This window comes from Vidua macroura, chromosome 2 (genome assembly GCF_024509145.1).
Source record: "Vidua macroura isolate BioBank_ID:100142 chromosome 2, ASM2450914v1, whole genome shotgun sequence".
Classification (NCBI taxonomy): Eukaryota; Metazoa; Chordata; class Aves; order Passeriformes; family Viduidae; genus Vidua; species Vidua macroura.
In genome coordinates, this window is record NC_071572.1 from 50,554,257 (window position 1) to 50,573,743 (window position 19,487).

Consider the following 19,487-nt stretch of genomic DNA (forward strand, 5'->3'; position numbering starts at 1 on the left):
CTACTGAAGACTGAAATAAAAATATCAGTTGCATTACCATAGTACACAGACTGTGTGGCCCCTCCAGCAGCTCTGGACAAGAAGAGAGTACCTAGGGAAGGATATATGGAATGTAAGGAATGTACAAACAAAAGTAAATGTAGAGGAGATGTTATAAGAGAAAGTGATTTGTATGATAGTCTGAAGTTACATGTTACTTTTTTCTGAATTCCCAAAGGAGTAGGTGTAATTACTATAGTGAAACAAAGGCCTGTTCTTAGCACAATTTAGAAAAATCTGTAAGTCATGACCTGTGCTTTGTCTCAAAGACCATTAACTCTACCCACGGAACAAATACTTTATGTGGTATCAGGTACAGGAGGATTTGGGGCTCTTTACTCTTCTTGTGAGGGACCTAGTGCTGCTTGCTGCAAAGGCAGGTTAGGACTTTAGGGCAGATGCAACCCGTTTGGCAATAGCTTTTGAGATCTATGTGGATCCCTTCTGTTGAGTCTCTTGTGGCAGTGGGTCAACCTGATATCTGCCTCTGGCACCCAGGGCAAACCTGGAGTAAAGCAATAGGATTTTGCATGGTGGATTTATTTACACTGTGGCTAGAGCTGGCAATTCATGCTGCTTCTAGATGACATTTGTGTGGCCACGTGCATGAGGGGATCCCTCATCTCTCTTGCACAAGCTGATGCCATTTATCCCTCTCCTCTCAAACAGTTAAGATAGGAGATGCTGCCTTTGGCCTTATGAGGGTGCAGGTGTCCCTTTCCACTTCGCTGTGGTACCTATGGTTCAGTTCAGCAGAACCAGTCTATCTTCCCAAGTGCATATAGATGAGACTTGTCAAGATTTGACAAATTAACTTCCTGTGCCACGTATGTTTATGTCTTTATGATGGCATGGTGGGGATCTCATTATGGACAATAGCCAAGGTGCTTCAGAGGAAGTTACCAGGAATCATCACCTGGCAATTATGGGCAGGTGTGCCTTCTTGAGGAAGAGCTTTATGTAGCCTTGTCACTCATGGCTGGTTATGTGCATTGAAAAGAAACCTGTTCTTCACTTTGTGTCCTTTTTAGGAGAATTTCCCATTGTCTTTATAAAAAGGTATATTTTGCTTTTGTTACTTGTATTACAACAGAATAGCAGGATTTAGGGTTCAGGTGAATCCATTATTTAGATGGTGGTCCCTTTATTTTAAATTAATTTGTGTATGAATAGAGGAAGAGAACATTCCAGAGACGTTCTTGCTTTCAAATAAGGGGAAATGTCAGATCCAAGAACCAATCTAAATCAGCTGAATAGATGGGATCTACTAGAACATCTAATCTTTCAGCATGCCAGGAATAATACCCAGTTAGGTCCTTATTACTGCAGTTTTCATTATAAGTGGTTGTATTTTTCTTTTTCAATAGAATTTCATTCTCTGTTGAAGCTTGACTCTGACTCAAAACAAGGAGGACTTTCCTTGGAAATATTTAATGTACTTGATTATAAAAACCCCAGAGGGAATTCATAGCTTGACTGATTGTTAGTTTATTGACAGTAGATGCATTAAAATATTTCTAGCTTAAATATTTCTGACTTAATATTTTTAGATACTTAGTAAATATTATAATCTAGAGATCAAATAAATGCATTTAGAGCTGCTTAGGTCTGTACAGGGAGTAATTGTTTTGGGTCAAGTGAGGTTTGAAGGAGCAGTGAGGTGTGAGGTTGTGGTTTGGTACTACACTGTGCGAATGCCTGTCTGTAGAGAAGCTGTGCTGCAGTGCAGTGCCATGGAGTTCCTTAGCTAAGGAGCTGAGAGCTGTGCTTTGTCTTATGACCAGATTATCGATGGGCATTTCCATCCTTGCTCTGCCTGGTGAAAATTACTTGAAAAAACATCATTAAAGACCGGTTATTAATGATGTACTGTCAAAATGGAAAGATATATCAAATGAACTTCTCTAGGGATCTGTCTTTGGTCTAGCATTATTCAAAAATTCTATTAACCTCTTTGATGATGGAAATAAGGGAAAACTGTAAAAATAGCAGATGGTACTGCTCTAGAATAAATTTAGTCCAACCAGCTTTGAAAGAATTCATCTAAAGCATAAGATTATTTCATGAAGTCAGGAAAATTGTTCTTAATTAGTATGGAAATAATAACAATAACAATGAGGAAGGCTATCTAATGGGCTAGTTCAGAATAATGAATTGCTGTAACCATTGCTCGCTCTGACAGGGCAATCAGACAAATGCGTGGCTCTGTACTGACACGTAAGTTCATTATCAATGCCTACCATTCAGAATGCAGAAGTCAAACATAGAACTGAAGGACTGAGGGTAGCGTAAGGCACCACCTTCTGAAAAGTTGTGAACAAAACTTCAAAGATCACTGTTAAAAGCAAACAGGTACTAAGGCTTGTCCTTTTAAAGCAGATGTGTGACAGAAAGAAGCAGTCAGGTCTGCCTAGTCTAGAAAAAAGTAGACAACTGGGGGGAAATTACAGTCTTTGAGCATGCAGAAAGTTGTTGAAATGGTGGTAACCAGTTTTTCTTCATGTCTGAGTGATGATGACACAAGAGAGTAATGCTGTGGTTTAAAATTAGATGTTGGGAAATAATATTCTGTCAATATAAATAGTTGTTAATGCTGAAAATACTAAAATTTTTGTCATTGGTGACTTTGCATAGTGCAAAGAAGCAGGATGATTTTGTGCTGTTAATCCTGACACTTTCTAAGAAATGGGAGTAGAATTTTCTTTTTCTTTTTAATATTTTGTTCAAATATTTTGTCTGTGCTTTCTAACACGATTTGTACTTCAAAATTAAGAGCTGACTCAAGAAAAGGAAACAAGTTCTGTGGCTTTCATGATCAAGTTGTGTGGTATGCATTAGCAACTGGGTGTGCGAGTCATCTTTAGCCACATGTGTAACTATGTCCCTTTGTTCTTCCTCAACAGTCTCCAAACGTCCACAACTACCCAGATATGGATGCTGTACCCTTGTTACTAAACAACATGAAGGCTGACCCCACGGAGGATTCATTATCTACAGACCATTTCCAAACACAGACTGAACCAGTGGATTTGTCAATAAACAAAGCCAGGTCATCCCCTACAGCAGCTTCATCTTCACCGGTTTCCATGACAGCATCAGCCTCCTCCCCTTCTTCTACTTCTACTTCTTCCAGTCGGCCAGCTTCATCCCCCACAGTAATAACATCAGTCTCCTCGGCAGCATCTGTACCATCAGTATTAACTCCAGGTCCTCTTGTGGCCTCTGCATCTGGTGTTGGAGGCCAGCAGTTTTTGCACATTATCCATCCAGTACCACCTTCAAGTCCCATGAACTTGCAGTCCAACAAAATGAGTCATGTGCACCGTATCCCCGTGGTGGTACAGTCGGTGCCTGTTGTCTATACAGCTGTGAGATCACCTGGCAATATGAACAACACTATAGTAGTACCACTGTTGGAGGATGGGAGAAGCCATGTCAAAGGTAAGGTGGAGCCAGTTTTGTGCATCTGTGGCATCTCTGAAACTGGTCTTGTATGAGAAAAATATAATGATTATAAAGTTGTTAGTTTTCACACTTACTGTGTTGTTGTTGAAAAGACATACAACTTACATAATTGGGAGGAACCTTTAAAAGTCTTATCCTGGATAATCTTTAAAATAATTAAGTTTTTAAACTAAGATTGATTTCAACAGTGGTGTTAGATGCTCAGACAACTTGTGGCAGGTTTTGTCCTGAGAGAAATAAGTCCTCTTCAGAAGCTGAAGAAGTAGGAGAATGGAAAAAATGTCAGTGTATAATATTTATGACAATATATAAAACATCATAGATGAACATGGAAAACTCACCAGGTGTTTCAGATTTTTTAGCAAGGGGAGGAATGTCAGAGGGTTTGTTCCCCAGCAAGTAGAAAGCAGCTATTGGGGCTGTAGGAATGTGTGAAGAAAAGGTTTGTGGACCAAAGAGCATTAGCAGATGCAGAGAAGTAGGTTTTACTAAGCTTAAGGAGTGGCAGTGCAATACTTTGAATTAGGTTTCTTCTTCCAGATTAAACAGCAGAAGGGAAGGAAGCCACCCAGAGCGTTTATGTTGGGAATGAGTTTTGCAGATGCAGGACCCAAGAGACACATGGAGGTGTGAAGGGAGGAAGAGGCACATGTCAGAAGGATGGATACACTCTTAAGGTGTCCAAAGAACACAGAAAGGGGAGCTCAAAAGCAAGAAAGCATGAGAACCCAACAGTTACTGAGGGAGCAAAAACTTGTTAGGGATAGTGAGATAATAGGTGGAGGAAGGAAAGAAAAAACAGATGTGCCCAGAAAATTTAAAGCATAGCTTTATAAAGGGGGCATTAGTGACCAAGATGGGAATATGAGGAAAGGAATGAGATACTCATTTCAAGGCTCATTGCATGTCAGTGAATAAAATATGGTAATTTTCCCCTGAAATGAGGTATTGCTTTAGGCAGAAAGGGAGGATATTGACAGATAACCTTACTTTGGGGCTTATGAGACTGCAGGACATTTAAGTCTTGTAGCATCTCCTGTGTTCCTAATTGCATAGTGAGCAGGTCTCAACAACTTGTTTCTTACCTCTTATGTCTGTTTTTCATTAACTGGCAACTATGTGTTATTGTACAGGACTACAGTAATGGGTCATTCAGATGTTTAGGGGTATCCTGTTGTCTGTTAATCTGCGACTGTCCAACTGGTGGGGATTGTGCCCTCTCAATAGGCTTGGACATAGGAAATGAACTCATTGTTGATCTGAGTCTACTTTTAAGCCTCAAAATGATGGTTTAACTTTTATTACACTTCATACAGTGATGTAATTTTAGCCCTGTGTGCCTTTATGTCCCTAATTCTTTTGATTAAGAAGTTCGGGTTAATTTAAATAAATACAATAGAAGTAAATTGGGCAGCAATCCACTCTAGGTAGTAATCTTTTATCAGCTCTGCTGGAGTGTTTTTCATTCTTTAATGCAAAACAGTATAAATAATTAAATGCAGTGATATTGCACCAATTAACCAATTAAATTATTTTAATATGTTGCAGACTAAATTCCATTCAATGATCAGCTCTTGTGTTGATAATAAAAAATAAATGTACACAGATCCTAGCAGGACATTGTTCCCAAATTGAATTAGTTCCTAATCCTCTACCAGCTGATGGACAAATGCAGGTTTGGAATCATCTAGAATCACAGCTTTCAACTTCTACATGAATGCTGCTAATTTTCAGAAACAGAAAAATATGCACACTGAAACAGTTGATCCACAGAGCATCAGCAGCATAATCACTGTATTATTCCTGCATTGGTGCTAATTCAGAGATGACATTGATGATCCAGGAGTGCCAGTTGGGAAGCACTTAAAGTTATGTTTTACATTAACCTTTATCTAAGCCCTTTTCACACAACTGAGACTAAGGCACTTTTCTGAAAAGAGATATTTTAATGTGAAAATTAATGAAAATTACATCAGACCTGAGCTCAGACCTCTCCTGTTTTTCTAGAGTTCAGGTGCTGAGCGGAGCAAATACAAGAAACAGGGCATAGAGAAAAGCTTTTTCCTTGTTATTCCAAATTTTATTTTCTCATGCTGAATTTTCCTCTTCCTTCCAGGTTTGACTAGAACCATTTAATTTTTAGTTTTTTTGCAAAACCTTCTCAGGCTGTCACCATCCCTCTAATACTGTTTCCAGGTGTTTTGTGCAGGTGGCTTTCTGCTTCCCCTGATGCTTCCCAGTCCTCCTTTCTCTCACTTGCAGACAAAACTCTCCTGGTGGCTGCTTTTTTAGGCAGTTCAAGCAAATAGTTCTTTCTTCATGTTCTATTTGAATTTTCTCTTCCCTCCGGCACAGAAAGTGGCTACCTTGTCTTCTGTTTCCCCGTCTTTTTCTATTTCTCTATTTTTTTCTAGTCCTTCCCATCTTGCTGACTGCTCTTTGAGTGCCACTTTCAGCAGCTCTGCTTTGTCTTCCCTTCCTTTTCTGTTAGTATTTCCAACCTATACTGTCATCTCCTCCTCCGCCTCTGTGCATCCTTCTCCGTGGTGCCATTCATCATGGTGTTCTTTGTCTCACCACCCTTCAGAAGAGTCTCAGGTCTCCTTTTCTGCCTCCCAGTTTGCTGTTTATTTCTGCTGTCTCTCCTGCCTCCTCTTTTCCCCCTTTTTTTTTTTTTTTTTTTTTTTTTTTGCTTGCAAGATTTCTTTTTGTTTGAAGACACGTAGCCCTAGTATTTACAAGGTGCATCCCATCAGGTCCTGTGCCACATGCTATACCCCAAGACAGGCAATGGGAGACAGGCCTGTCATGCTGCAAAAGCACCCTTATGTCAGAGTGATGTGCCTTTGTAGGATTAAAAACCTAGTCTAAATCAAAACCAGGATTTGTGCATTTTTAGGAAGTTAATAACAATGTTTAATTGTAATTAATTTAATTAGAAGGTAATTAGAGAGCACTATTTTCGGTGTCAGTAATACAGCACTTACCATTTGCAAATCTTAGTAAATTCCTACAAGTTGCTAACACCACAACACTCAGCTATGAACACACAGTTATGTGGAGACTCCCCTGTTGACCATGCACCTTCCTGCCCTGGTCCACCCATTGAGGAGGACACACTCAAGGGAGATCCCCAGAGCAGCAGGGTCTCTTGCAGCCCCCACAGCACCGCCTGGCTGTGCAAGTTGCCCCCTACAACCTTCTTCTCTCATTGTTTCATGCACACAAAGCAGAGTAATACTTTAGGGCTGTCGGGCACAGAGGGGAAGGGAGCCAGGCACGAGTCCTCATGGATACCAGAGGGCTGTACCCTCTGCCACCCCCACAACATGGCAGAGTCAAAGTTCACTCCCTTCAGTGGTCACTGCTCTTATCACAGCTTTAAAAGGTGCTTGGAGCTTTTTTCTGTGAGGATTAGGTGGTGATGACTAGGCATTATTGTACATTAAAATATTCCATGAAACAGTATTATAGTCCCAGAAAAACTCTTTCCTTGCTTTTTTTTGCTCCCTGTTTAGCAGCATTGCTAAAAGTTTAATTAGAGGCCCAGCAGGTAGCAGCACCTATAGATAAGACTGCCTGCTTGATCGTTTCCCTTAAAACCCTCTCTTCAGTTGCTCCAAGTTTGTCTGTATGTTAACCATTGAGCATTGAGGCTAACATGTTCCATACAGCATGTCTGCCTCAAGCTATTTCTGTGTTTTCTCTGTTTTTTTTCTTGCTTTAAGAGGAAATTTTCAAGAAGAAAGACTATTCCACTCTTCCTGAGACTGAGCATAGAGGAAAAAAAAATATAGCATTTTCTATGTTGAAAAATTTATTCCAGTGTTTTTGGTTTTTTTTTTTTTTGGTTTTTTTTTTTTTTTTTTTTTTTTTTTTTTTTTTTTTTTTTGAGGTGAAAAACTGTAGAACCTCAGGGTTTTAATGATATGAATGTCATGCTTGGTTTGGACCACTGTTCTTTGCTTTCAGCAGATATCCATCAGATATATGAATACTACTGGCAAATCATGTCCCTGTAGCAGCAGGTTTTGCCAAATACAATATCCTTGAAAATTGTTTTCTGTAGTTCAGAGGAGTTAATGCATTCATTTAAGAGCCTTTTAGAAACTCCTTACTGATAATGGAGGACGAAGGGCTGGTGCAACTTTGATATTTCTGGAGTTTTGGAATCAAATTTATGGATTCTCATTCTTGCGGGTTTTTATGTTTTCAGAAGACACAATCACTTGCAAAATTCACCAGTCAGAACATTATAAATTTAAATTTGCCAACTGAACTTTGTCTGCTTCTCTTCTACATAAATAGCTGTATTGACATAGTCTTGAACTATTTTTATGTTATATCTGTACACAGACCTGGCAAAAATACACAGTTTTGTCTTTTCACAGTTTGCACATGGCATATTCCTCACTGTGGATATATTGATAAGTAGTAAATGCATTATCTTTTGCTGCAGATATTTTGTGACTTCAAACAAGTAGTACCATTAGATTACATTATCCACTTCCCTTATTGTTTTTTTTAAGTACAGCCTGTTATTTCTGCCTACTGTAAAGTTTATTTCACAAAAGTAAATGCAATTTGTAGTACAAAGATAGAAACTAAGATGTTCCATATGTTTAGAGGTCAGATTATATGGTCTGTTTGTATAAATTATGCTATGGAAGAGACTTTTAATTAAAACCAGTAGTGTTGCCTTTTTTGTTTCATGTGGAGTGATTATCCTTTCTGCGTTTTAGTGGACAGTTATTTTGGATTTGAGTTGCATTGAGGCTGGCAGTTTCTACCTTAGCTACCATTGTTGGTTATGCACAAAAATCTTCTGTGGCTGTATGTATTCCAGCCTGTCCACCTCCCCCTCTGCTGTCCCCAGAATGTTGGATCTCTCTCCCCCTTGTTTGGTTGGTTCAGGTGAAGAAACACTAGTGGTTCTGGGAAAGCAGGAACAGGTTGGCAATGGCTGGCCAGGAGGAGAAGCAGGCGGAGGAGAGGCTTGTGTTCATGGTGGGACCTGTGCTCCTGAAGATGGTGCACATTATTTAAGAGCTAGAATAAACAGTAGTTTTTGCCAGAGTGGAAAGTTAAAACACAGGATATATGATATACTGTGGTATTTGAAACCAAGGAGGTTGAATTTAAGACAAAATGGATTAGGTTAACTATAGGGACTTCCCTAAACAATCTTCTACTTAATTTTCCAGAAAAGTGCTGCTTCTAGTGATTCACTAGTGACATACTTGGGTTTTTTCACTGTAGAAGCAAATGCTCTTTTACGATTCATCAATATGATTTGTTCATGTTGATCTTCATTGTTCGTTTTCATTGTTCCCTAGGAGGGATTTGAGGAAGGGAATGAGGTACAGGCATACTCCAACTTGATTTGTGAAGCCCAGCATAAGCGGGATGAGTAAATCTCTTTTGACATATCCTGAGTCCCTGCACCTTTTGGAAGCTGTTAGTTCCTTGTCTTCCATGCCAAGAATGCCTCTGGCCCTTCAGTTCTGTATTCTCACCAGGGCTGAGCTTTGATCTGCTTGCTTTTATCCCATGAATTTGGATCCAGTAGAAACACATGCCTAAAACTTCTCATTTATTTTCTCTCTGCCTTGGGTTTTATTGTGCCTTGGACCAACGTGCTGGAAGCTTCCTGATGTCTAAAATACCTCTGGCCTGTTGCACTGTGTAAGTTACAGTCTGCTACCGTTGTATAGTAGTTTCACAGTATTTTATTTAATATTAGATACATTCTGTCCTTATTATTTTCCTTGTTTACTTTTGATGATAGAGTGTTTGTATACTGGATGCTCAGTGAGACATAAATCTCAGTAGTCTTAGTAGTTTCCTTTTTTGTGTAGATGAGGTCTCCTGGCATGGAAATAGCTTAGAAAGAGAAAAGTCCTTTGTTTAAAAAATGGGTTTGTATGTTTATGTATACAACCCAATGACAGATGCTTAAGTATGTGCATATATTACATCCATGCGATCACTCTTAGCTCTGTATTTCTCCATTAGCTATTATTTTACAGGTTTATGGCAAATTACTTGACTGTTGAAATGATTTTAAATATTGCCTTTGATTGGATCATAGCAATTAATATTCTCTGCTAGATTAGTTACACTGTGCATTCAGTGCCAGTTCCCATTCTCTGTGAACCATAACCATGCTAGGTGCAGTTAACTGCTCAAGCCATATAGTCCCATAAAATCTGAAAACTGTGGAGTATGGGTAATCTTGCTATAAATTGTAATAAAAATTACCCCTGTAGACTCTATATTCTGACCATTACGTTCATGGATACTGCTGCTTTGTACATAAAGTTTTATGAAATAAATCGACCAATTCTGCTGCTCCTACCAGGCACCAAGCTGTTTTGATGAAAAATCTGATAGGTGCACTCAGAGCATTTTTCCGATGCATAAAGCATTTATAATGAACTTTAGATAGGAAGAAAAATGCCTTATATATGCTCTATATAGTAGGAACCAGCTTAGGAGAAGGAAATAGTGAATAGCATCATTCATGTGCATTTGGTAGGTCTGTAAAGACACATTTTTGTTTCCTAGAATGCATTAAATAAACCTGAGTACAACACAGTCTCTGAGGTTGTAATTTTAAGTAGCTCCTGTACATCTGCATCTGGAAGTGTTGTTTCCACCGTTAAAAATGCATAGTGATGTGTGTTGCAGTCTTTTTTGATGCTCTCTTGCTAAGTCCATGATGGTGTACTGTTCTCTAAAAAAATTTCGAAGAAGGGGGATGTTCATTTGTTTCAAACATCAAACTGCGGTGTAAGGCTGACTTCCACTAAAACCAGTTTTCCAAGAGTAACCAAGAAGGATGGAGATGATTTCCTTCTGCTTGGTGTTTGATCTACCCAGATGCATCTGTTATCAGAGACATTTTGAGACCGTTTCAGTTTAAGAAAGAGCAGAAGATTTGCTCTTGGTTGGGAGCTTTCTTGCAATATATCAGATACTGAACTATGCTTTATGCCGAAATTAAGGGTCCAAAGTTATGCTTTAGACACTGCAGTATTCATAACTGCAGTGTTTCTGATGCTGGCAGATTAAATGTGTATTGTGCTAAAACATGAGTGCCATACAGTTTACTTAGCCATATTTTCCATTTCCATCCTTCTAGGAGTTTGGCAGCAAATGTCTTTTGTTACTTCAATCCTTCGTGCTCTGCAGACACGGGGACACACATGTATAACAGCAGTAGTAATGAGATTCTTATTAATGTTAATTTTGACATGTGAGGTAGTATTTTGTTTTCCATTTGTAATGGAAGTAAGTGCAAAGCAGCATTACTTGCAGCTGGAGACAGTCTTTAATCTGTTGTATGCCAACATGGACTGCAATCAACCAGAGAGGAGTTTACTGGAAACAGGAAAGATGACCCTTTCTGGCTTATTGAGGCATTCCATGTTTCTGCTTCATTTAAACTTCCACACAATAAAAATCTGTGTTTCTGAGATCAAACCCATCACCAGGTGTGGATCTGAACTAGCAAGGCTGGAGGGGCTTCCCCACCATCCAGGCTGATGTCTCAGCTAGCACAGGTCTTGGTGTCACTGACCCCACTGCAGAAATGTGTAACCCTGCTTCTGGCAGGCAAGTCCTTGTGTGTGAATGGCAGGACCAGTTGGAAATCCCATCATGAACAATCATTTTGATTAGCAAGTTGATAAGGCATCCTTCAGAGAAAGCAGGGTAGGGAGTCTAAAATGTGAAACAAAAGCAAGCAAACTGTGAATTTGGAAATCCTTTCAAAGAGCAGGAACAAATTTTTAATTATTTTAAGAGTAACGGTGATTCTTATTGTGGTGTGGTGTGTTGGCAAACCTACATGTGTGTAAGTTTACAAAGTTATTAGCTGAAAGTTAAGTAAATGCAGAAAGCTGAGTTTTTAAGCTGAAGTGAGACAGAGGTATTTCAGGATGCTGAAATTTTCTCTCTGCTTTCATACCAGCAAGCATCATCTCACAGAGTCATTTCGACACCAGTTAATTACTATCTAGCTTAGCTATAAATTGAGGTAAAACTCCTAATGGTTACTTAGTTTTCTCCTGCTCTTAAATATTTCATTAATCTTTAGCCCAAGGGTCTCATATTTGCCTTTAAATCAAAGATAGGATGTAGACATAAAATTTATTTCTATTGGGTGTTCATGAACCTAATGATGAGATGATCTCACTCACAGGAAATTTGACTAGGGAAAGTAAATCAGGTTGCAGTAACTGAGAACTGCCAGTGGTGACAGCAGTGTTGTGGTGTATGGCCCTTTTCATGCCACCTGCAGCCATCCAGATGCAGGGCTTCGGACAGTGCTTGGCTTTGTCTGACCACATCAGAGCGCTTGAGGTGTGTATCCCTGATTAATCACTGAAAAAAAGCCAAGATGTTAGGACATACCTGGCTGATACCCAAGTATGACAGATGGGGAGAAAATTTACCTACCATCCTAGTATCAGCAGCACATGTGTAAGAAGTGGGAGGAGGGATGCTGGGCTCTTGTCAGCCTGGAGCAATTTAAGTCCACAATCCCTTCCTTCCCAAGAGTTTCCAGAATGTGGGCAGGAGCACCAGTTTATGGAATGAAGAAGGAAAAAGGTCCCCTGATGGTGTGGCTGTGGGCTCAGGTTATTCCCGTGGGGAGGTGGAGGCTTGATCCTCTTCCAAGGGGTTCATCTGCCCTTAGCAACCGACAAGCTGGATCCTTCCCAGAAATTGTGCTTCCGTGACATGGCTAATCCTGTACCATGTCAAAACCAATGCAGCCGTGTGCCAGAAAGCACAAATGTATGCAGTGCTCATTAAAAAGCTCCCCTGTAAGTTTAAATCTCTTCCAGCATTGTAGAACAGGCAATTCTGTCCTCAGAAGTGGGATCAGGTATTGTCTGACCCCACAGCCAGAATAAATTTTAAAGCCCCAAACTGTTCAGTTTGACAGAAATAGAAGCAAGCTTATATCTGATCCAGATCCGGCTTTTTCCTACTGGCAACTGGCAGCTGGCAGATACAATATTAATGATGATAGACTTAAGTTGTGTAGTATTTACTGGCTGGTATGTGCTTTATGTGAGATCCATTTGCACACCTTCACTTAAAATAAGTGCCGGAAGTGAATTTGCTCATAGTGCCCAGAGGGAAGCTCCTTTTTGGTACAGTTTGGCAAAGGGGCATTAAGAAGTGTTTGCATGTATTTGTGTGTATAATATCATGAGCAATTCTCTCTACTTTTCTTAGCAAAAAAGGATCATTGTTTCTTGAGGCTAACAATGATGGGAAGCAATGTGGCTGCTTGTAGCCTTCAGCACTTGCAGACGTTCTTAACTCCCCTGGCTCACCAGTCTATTCAGCATGGAGAGCTAACAGCTTGCTTCTGTAGCTCCTGTGCACTCATTCAGTGGCACCTTTGTCCCATGAAAGCAGCAGTCTCTGACTGGTTTCTTTTTGCTTGCCTTGCATTAACCTCATTCACACTTCACAAAAACACCTGATAGCTCTGTTGGACAAATCTTACCTTTCAAGAGGCGTCGTAAGGGTAAGAAAACTAGTTAAGGTTTAGGGCTGGAGCTTTATTAATTCATGTGTCTGCCTGTATTTGGGAGGACTCGATTCAGTGACCCAGACAAGTCCCCATGGTCCTGAGTTCAAGGAAGAGCTTGGTTGTTAGAGCAAGGTACAGCATGAAGGGAGGTTAAAATGCATTGGCATGTTTTATGGGCTTTCCTCCACCTTGCTTGCCAGTTGCATTCTGTTACTCACTTGTCCTCCACCTTTTTTATCTCATTTGCTAAACTATCTGTTGCCTGCATCTCTTCATCCTCTCCTGTTTGATGTTCATTAGGCCAGTAATTACTTCTAATTCAGTGCTTATGAACTGAGGCTGGTATTTATAAACCTTGATGCCAGGAGTTCAACAGTTGTTCTTAGATGTCCAAGAGAAAGTCAGAGCTGTTGACATAAGTAGGAGTCATGAACTCCTAACGTGTGACAGTCCTGTGCTGCTGTTTGCATGCTGCGGAGAGTGGTGAGGAGGAGATACTTGTTAGGCTTTTGGCCAGTTGGTTATTCACATGGCTCATTTCAGGGAAGAGAGTAGCTTTAAAGGCTGTTTTCCCCTAGCAGCCACAGCCATGCTGATGAGAAATCAGGGCAGTTTACACCAGCTGGCAGCAGCAAAGCTCAGCCTCTTGGTCAGTCACCTCAGCTCCCAAGTGCCTCGGCCACCCACGTCTACAAGCTGGAAGGAAGTGACAAACGAAGAGAGAGACAAAAAAGGATATATATGTGGGCTGACATAAAAAGTAAGGGAATAATCTGTAGAACATTGTTTTATTTACTTACAATCCTTAGTTGGGTTTTCTGCAAGTATATAGCAGTACTTGAAATACCTGCCTTTGAATTTACCCACTGATACATTTCCATTCCTCACCTTTTGTCCTCTCCATACTTAGGTGTGGCAGCACCTCATTATGTGCTCAAACACTGGTGTCTGATGGGGCAAACTGTACCTAGTGGGTACAGTAAATTGTCCCTGGGTGAAAAAGTACAACCCTATTAGCAACTTCGTGTCTGTGCTAGAAGTGTACAGAGTAGGACTTACTGAGCAGAAACAAGGAGAAGCTAAGTGAGAGCTTTCATCCTGGCACATTCCTGTAGTAATCTAAAATCAATACCAGATGTCATAGGAGTCTCAAGAATAACTTATGAGCCAGCAATCTGCAGTAATAATGAAACAACATGTCTCATAAAGAATGAAAGTATGTAACATTGTTCATACACATTTATACAATCTCTTTTTGTGTAGGTGTATTCACACTTAAGTGATCAGAATTAAAATATAAGAACTGTATTATAGACTAGGTTATGTAACAACTTTCATAATTTCGAGTTAGGTTTAGTTTCTGAGCTAGCTAATTAAAACTTCTGTAGTGCAAGTCAGATTAAACCTCAGTTAACATACATAGCTTTTTTGTTACAATTTTTAATTCTGTGAACAAATAACTAGCTCTCACAAGTGCATCATTTGTAGCACATTTAAATATCGGGCAGATACAAGCATAATTTTCTGTAATGAGATTCACTCGAAGGGGGAAATAAAAGCTTTTCTCAGAAGGTAGTAGGGCACTGGAACAGGTTGCCCAGAGAAGTTGTGGTTGCCCCATCCCTGGAAGTGTTCAAGGCCAGGTTGGATGGGGCTCTGAGCAGCTGGGTCTAGTGGATGGCATCCCTGTCCATGGCAGGGGGGCTGGAGCTAGATCATCTTTAAGGTCCCTACAAACCTATGCCTTTCTGTGATTCTTTGAAAAGAATATAATCTTTTCTAGATTTAGCATTAATTAAATACCTAGTAATAACCTCATTATTTTAAGAAGGAGCATTAGGGAGCAAGGCAGAAGTGGCACTTCTTTCCAAATAGTTTTCTGGGCCTAAATCAGCTGACTAGGTGGTTCAGTTGCTTTTAAATAAAGTACTAAATTATCCCTAGTGCTCAGGTTGAGGTTACACATTGAATATCATCATGTGTAAGTTGTGATTTTAAGAAGCATAGTTAGAATGGTGCACATTCTGCCTAAAATGAATGAATGTTTCAAACAATTTTTAAATTTAGTTGTATTTGTCTCATGGAGGTCATGGTTCACTGTCAATAGCCTTTGCTTTGATAAGCAAAAGGTGTTTACCATATATGAAGAAATAGTAAGCAGTCCAAACGTAGCCAGCATTACTGAGGCACCTAACCTGTGCCTGTAGAAGGATAATAGAAGTAGTACTGTGCAACTGTGGTTCCAGGAGGGGTTGTTCCATCAGCTTACTGAACATATTTAACAGCATTTTCCTTACAAAATTCTGTAACATAGAAACCACAACTGAAAGTTAGTTTATAATCAGTGTTCTTTTACTCACAGGTGGTTTGCAGCTAAGATATAAATTAAAATTTAAGACCAGCTTTCCCTGGATTCATCAATCATTTGTGGAGTGCTTTCTTTTCAAGAGCCTAGCTATTCATCAGTCCTACTGTTACGGCTGCACAGCTCCTGAAGTATCTGCAGCCCTCCCATTTTTCATTGTAACTCAGTCCCTTTTGTAGAGTCAGTAAACACTGTAACATAAGAAAGATGGCATAATGGCAGATTTAACTATGACTTTTGGAGTTGCTCCCTAGCTGTGGGCCCACTGAACTGTTCATGATCTCTAAAGGGAGCCTGTGATACCTATTGTCTAGGTCTGTGGTTAGCCAGAGTTGAGTAGGAATGAATACCTTTCTCAAAAAATCATGTTGCAAGACCCAGAAGGAAGTGTCCTGTCTCCTGTGCAATACAGGAGAGCACAAGCTAACAAACTGCAACAGTTAGCTCTTTAAATAAATAACATGAATTCCTCTATTTCACCATAGCAGACAAAATAAACACATTTTTACATAAATCTCTGCCTGTCTTTCCCCTTCCTATGCCTCCCTTGCACAGTCAGACATCTCTCCAGTTTTACTCTCTTCTCCAGCTGCTTTTGGTGTCTCTCAGCACTTACTAATCCTATGTGGTATTTCATGAGTAAGGAGAAATGTCTTTCTCCACATCACCTCTGAAGTTTATCTATGGCACAAGCAACCCCAAGTTCCTCTCAGCACTATCCCAAGACACAGTTGTGCCCCATATTTCCCCCCTATAGGCATCTCTTGTTTCCCTCCCCTTATCCTGCTGAATTGTGCTTTCTTCCCCTTTGAAGGACAGCAGCCAGCATAAGAGGGAAGGCAGGTCACCTGCCTTTCTGGTCTCCTCTCCTTTCCTGTTTCTTTTTGGCAGAAAAGCTAACTCTGGTGGCCATCTGCCTGGTGCACACCCAGCTGCTCTCACTCCTCCTCCTCTACAGAACAGGGGAGAAGATAAGGTGCAAGAGCTCAAGGCTCAAGATAAAGGCAGGGAGATCATTTACCAATTACCTTTATAGGCAAATAGGGCTCAGTGCAGGGAAAAGTAATTTATTGCTAATTAAAAGTAGATTAGGATGGTGAGAACCACCATCCCCAACCCCCTTTTCCAGGACTCTACTCCTTGATTCCCAGCTCTTCTTCCTTCCCCGTCCTAGGGGGATGGGGACTGGAGGCTGTGGTTAGTCCATGATAGTTCCTCTCTGCTGCTGTTTCTGCTCACACTGCTCCCATGCTCCATTGTGGGTTCCCTGTAGATAGTAGTTTCCATCAGGACAGTCTCCTCCAGGAACTGCCCCATTATGGAGAAGCTTCTCCCTTCCATCTCCTTGCACATTGGTATCTCAGAGCTGTTTCACATGATCCCAGAACTGATAGTATTGGAAGTGACTTCTGAAGATCAACCAGTCCAACACCCCTGACAAGCCAGGGTCACCAGGAGCAGGTAACACAGGAACACATCCAGGTGGGTTTTGAATGTCTCCAGAGGGGGAGGCTCCACAATCTCCCTGTGCAGCCTGTTCCTGTGCTCTGCCACCCTCAATGTAAAGTGTTTCTCACACTTTTTTCCCCTCAGTTCTTTCTTGGCCAGTTGTTTTGCCTTTTCTTAAACCTGTTTTCCCTGAGACACCCCTGCTGTCTGTAGGGCTCAGCTGTGCCCAGCAGTGGGTCAGCTGCAGCGACTGGACCCATCTGTGTCTGCCACGGGGCAGCCCTGGCTGCTCTTTATACAAGTCCCTGCGGCTGTCACTGCCAGGACCCGGGCACTTACTCCATTGCCATGCAGTATGGATACTGTAAGCTGTGGACAGGTAAAACAATCCTAAAATTCCTGATCTTCAGACATTTGTAAGACATGCAACTGGGTGATTTTTCAAAAAAATGTGTTAGCCCTACTGACACTGGTCACCTGAATGTTGTTTGCCTGTGTGAGGTTACACGTAGTGTGGAGTGAAGGATCCTTCAGAGGCTGACAATGGTGTTGAATTATGTCAGAAATCAGGAGAACTGGGGTTTTGGATGCCTAAATTTTAGTTGAGTGGAGTGACATGGATTCCATCCTGATACCTCACAATGAATGCTCAGAATCAGAGATTGCTCCTGAATTTTTGCTGTCAAATGTACTCTTGAGTGTTCTGTGTTGTACAAAGCAGATGTAATCCTTTCCCTTCTTCCCCTTCCCTTTGCTTTGTGAAGTCAGGCAGCATAAGTTACCTGAGAGTAAACTGGGTTTTTGTTGGATGCGGTCTGAGCAGTGATGTTTCGGTACTGCTGAGTGAATTGGTGTAGCCTCTGAATTCACAGACCTGCATGCCCCTGGACATGCTCACATCCAGCTGTGGCACCACTGGGTGGCTTTGCCCACCTATCAGCTGATTTGGGAAGCTCAGCACAAGCGCTGCTCTCCAGCCGGAGCAGGCAGATGTGTTGTGCGCCCTGATGTTGTTCTGGGACAAGATTAATTTCAGCACACTCATATTAATCCATTATATGTCTCTTTCCAGCACAAATGGACCCCCGAGGCCTATCTCCCAGACAAATTAAAAGTGACAGTGATGATGACGACCTGCCAAATGTGACCTTAGATAGCGTTAATGAAACTGGATCTACAGCGCTCTCCATAGCCAGAGCAGTACAAGAGTAAGTATCACGTTCCCAGACAAGATGAGTGTTACTGAGGTGTTCCCAGGCCAACGGAGGCACCGATGCTGCAGGGCTGTCCTCCTGCCTGCAGGCAGCATACCTGCCAGCACCTTTTCTGTGGAGCTTTATTCCCTTTTTTGGAAGAGATGTCTGTATCTCTTGGCTCTCTCGTGATCTTTTCCTTTCTTTCTCTCTGCCCTCATTATTAGGTTGAGTTTCATACTGAAGTTGTTTCTTCCCCTATAACTTGGAAAGCTTGCAGTGGTTTTATATCCTCTCCAAAGAGAGACCAGGTTAGATTACCACTCAAAAACCATGTATTTTTTCCTTGACTGAATGCATCATCAGGAAGTTGATTCTAGTTGGTGTCAGATAGGAACTAGCAGCATTTCTCCTGAAGGACAGTATCATTGGAAGGAAATTACTGAGGGGCTTTGAAAAATTTTCCACTGTGGTTATTTTTCTGTGTACTTTTGCTAACTGGCTGGACAAATGATTTCTTGATTTAGTACCTGCACTGCTTGTTTGAAAAGAAAGAAGCAGTTTATCCTGAACATTTGCAATTCTGTAGATGCATGAGGTTGGTCAGTCACTGTAGCAGCTGGAAGGGAACCAACTGTGAGGTAAATAAGTATTAATATCCCCATTTTATAGGTGAGGAAAAGGAGGTTATGCGTAAAGGTCACCCTGTAGGTCTGAAGCAGAGCTGGAAATAGAACTAGAGCCTCCAGGCACTGAAGCCTGTGTTAGACCCATAAAACACGTTACTTTATCTGAGAGGTTCAAAATATGGGCATTCTGGACATTATTAAATAAAAAAATTGGTATAATGAAGGCCAGTAGACACTGCTATTGTGTAAATTATTATAGATGCATTTTAAATGTCTTAATATGGTATCTAAAAATGTTTTGCTTTGTTTTCCTGGACATCAACAGCTAAAAGAGCTGACATTTTAAAGCCACGTTTGGGGAAGTACTGCCTTTGGGTTTTTTGGGGTTGTTTTTTTTTTTTGTTTGTTTCATTTTCACCAGACATGAACTACCTCATCTTCCAGCCAAGCACCATAACTGTGAATCTCAGGCCAATATTTTCCTTAAGCAGAGAGAGAGGTGTTTGTGGGCAAGGCAAGGCAAGACAAGGTGTTGGTTCTGTGATTAGAAGGCTCCCTTTCTAACAGTAATAAAGGAGGGGAAGGTTTCTTTGCCAGTGAGGCTATTGCTTGATAGACAGGTCCCATGTGTATTTTCAATTTTCTAGTCACAACAGCAGGCCCTGAAGTGCTAAGTATTTTTTCTCAATTTATAGCACACATAGTAAGCCAGAGAAATAAAACAATACATCATGATTTTGCAGTAAATGATTTTGCACTAATTACTGAACAAAGGAAGTATGGAGCGCTAG

General features: G+C 40.8%; 1 protein-coding gene across 2 annotated transcripts in view; it reads left to right on the top strand.

The window, feature by feature from the left end:
* Positions 1–19,487, top strand: part of KLF12 (KLF transcription factor 12) — a 231,349-nt gene that overhangs the window by 138,892 nt on the left and 72,970 nt on the right. For both annotated transcript variants that reach the window (XM_053971027.1, XM_053971028.1), the window contains exons 4-5: positions 2,943–3,480; positions 17,947–18,082. In XM_053971027.1, the coding sequence (XP_053827002.1) occupies positions 2,943–3,480; positions 17,947–18,082 (674 nt within the window). The remainder of the gene's footprint in view (positions 1–2,942; positions 3,481–17,946; positions 18,083–19,487) is intronic.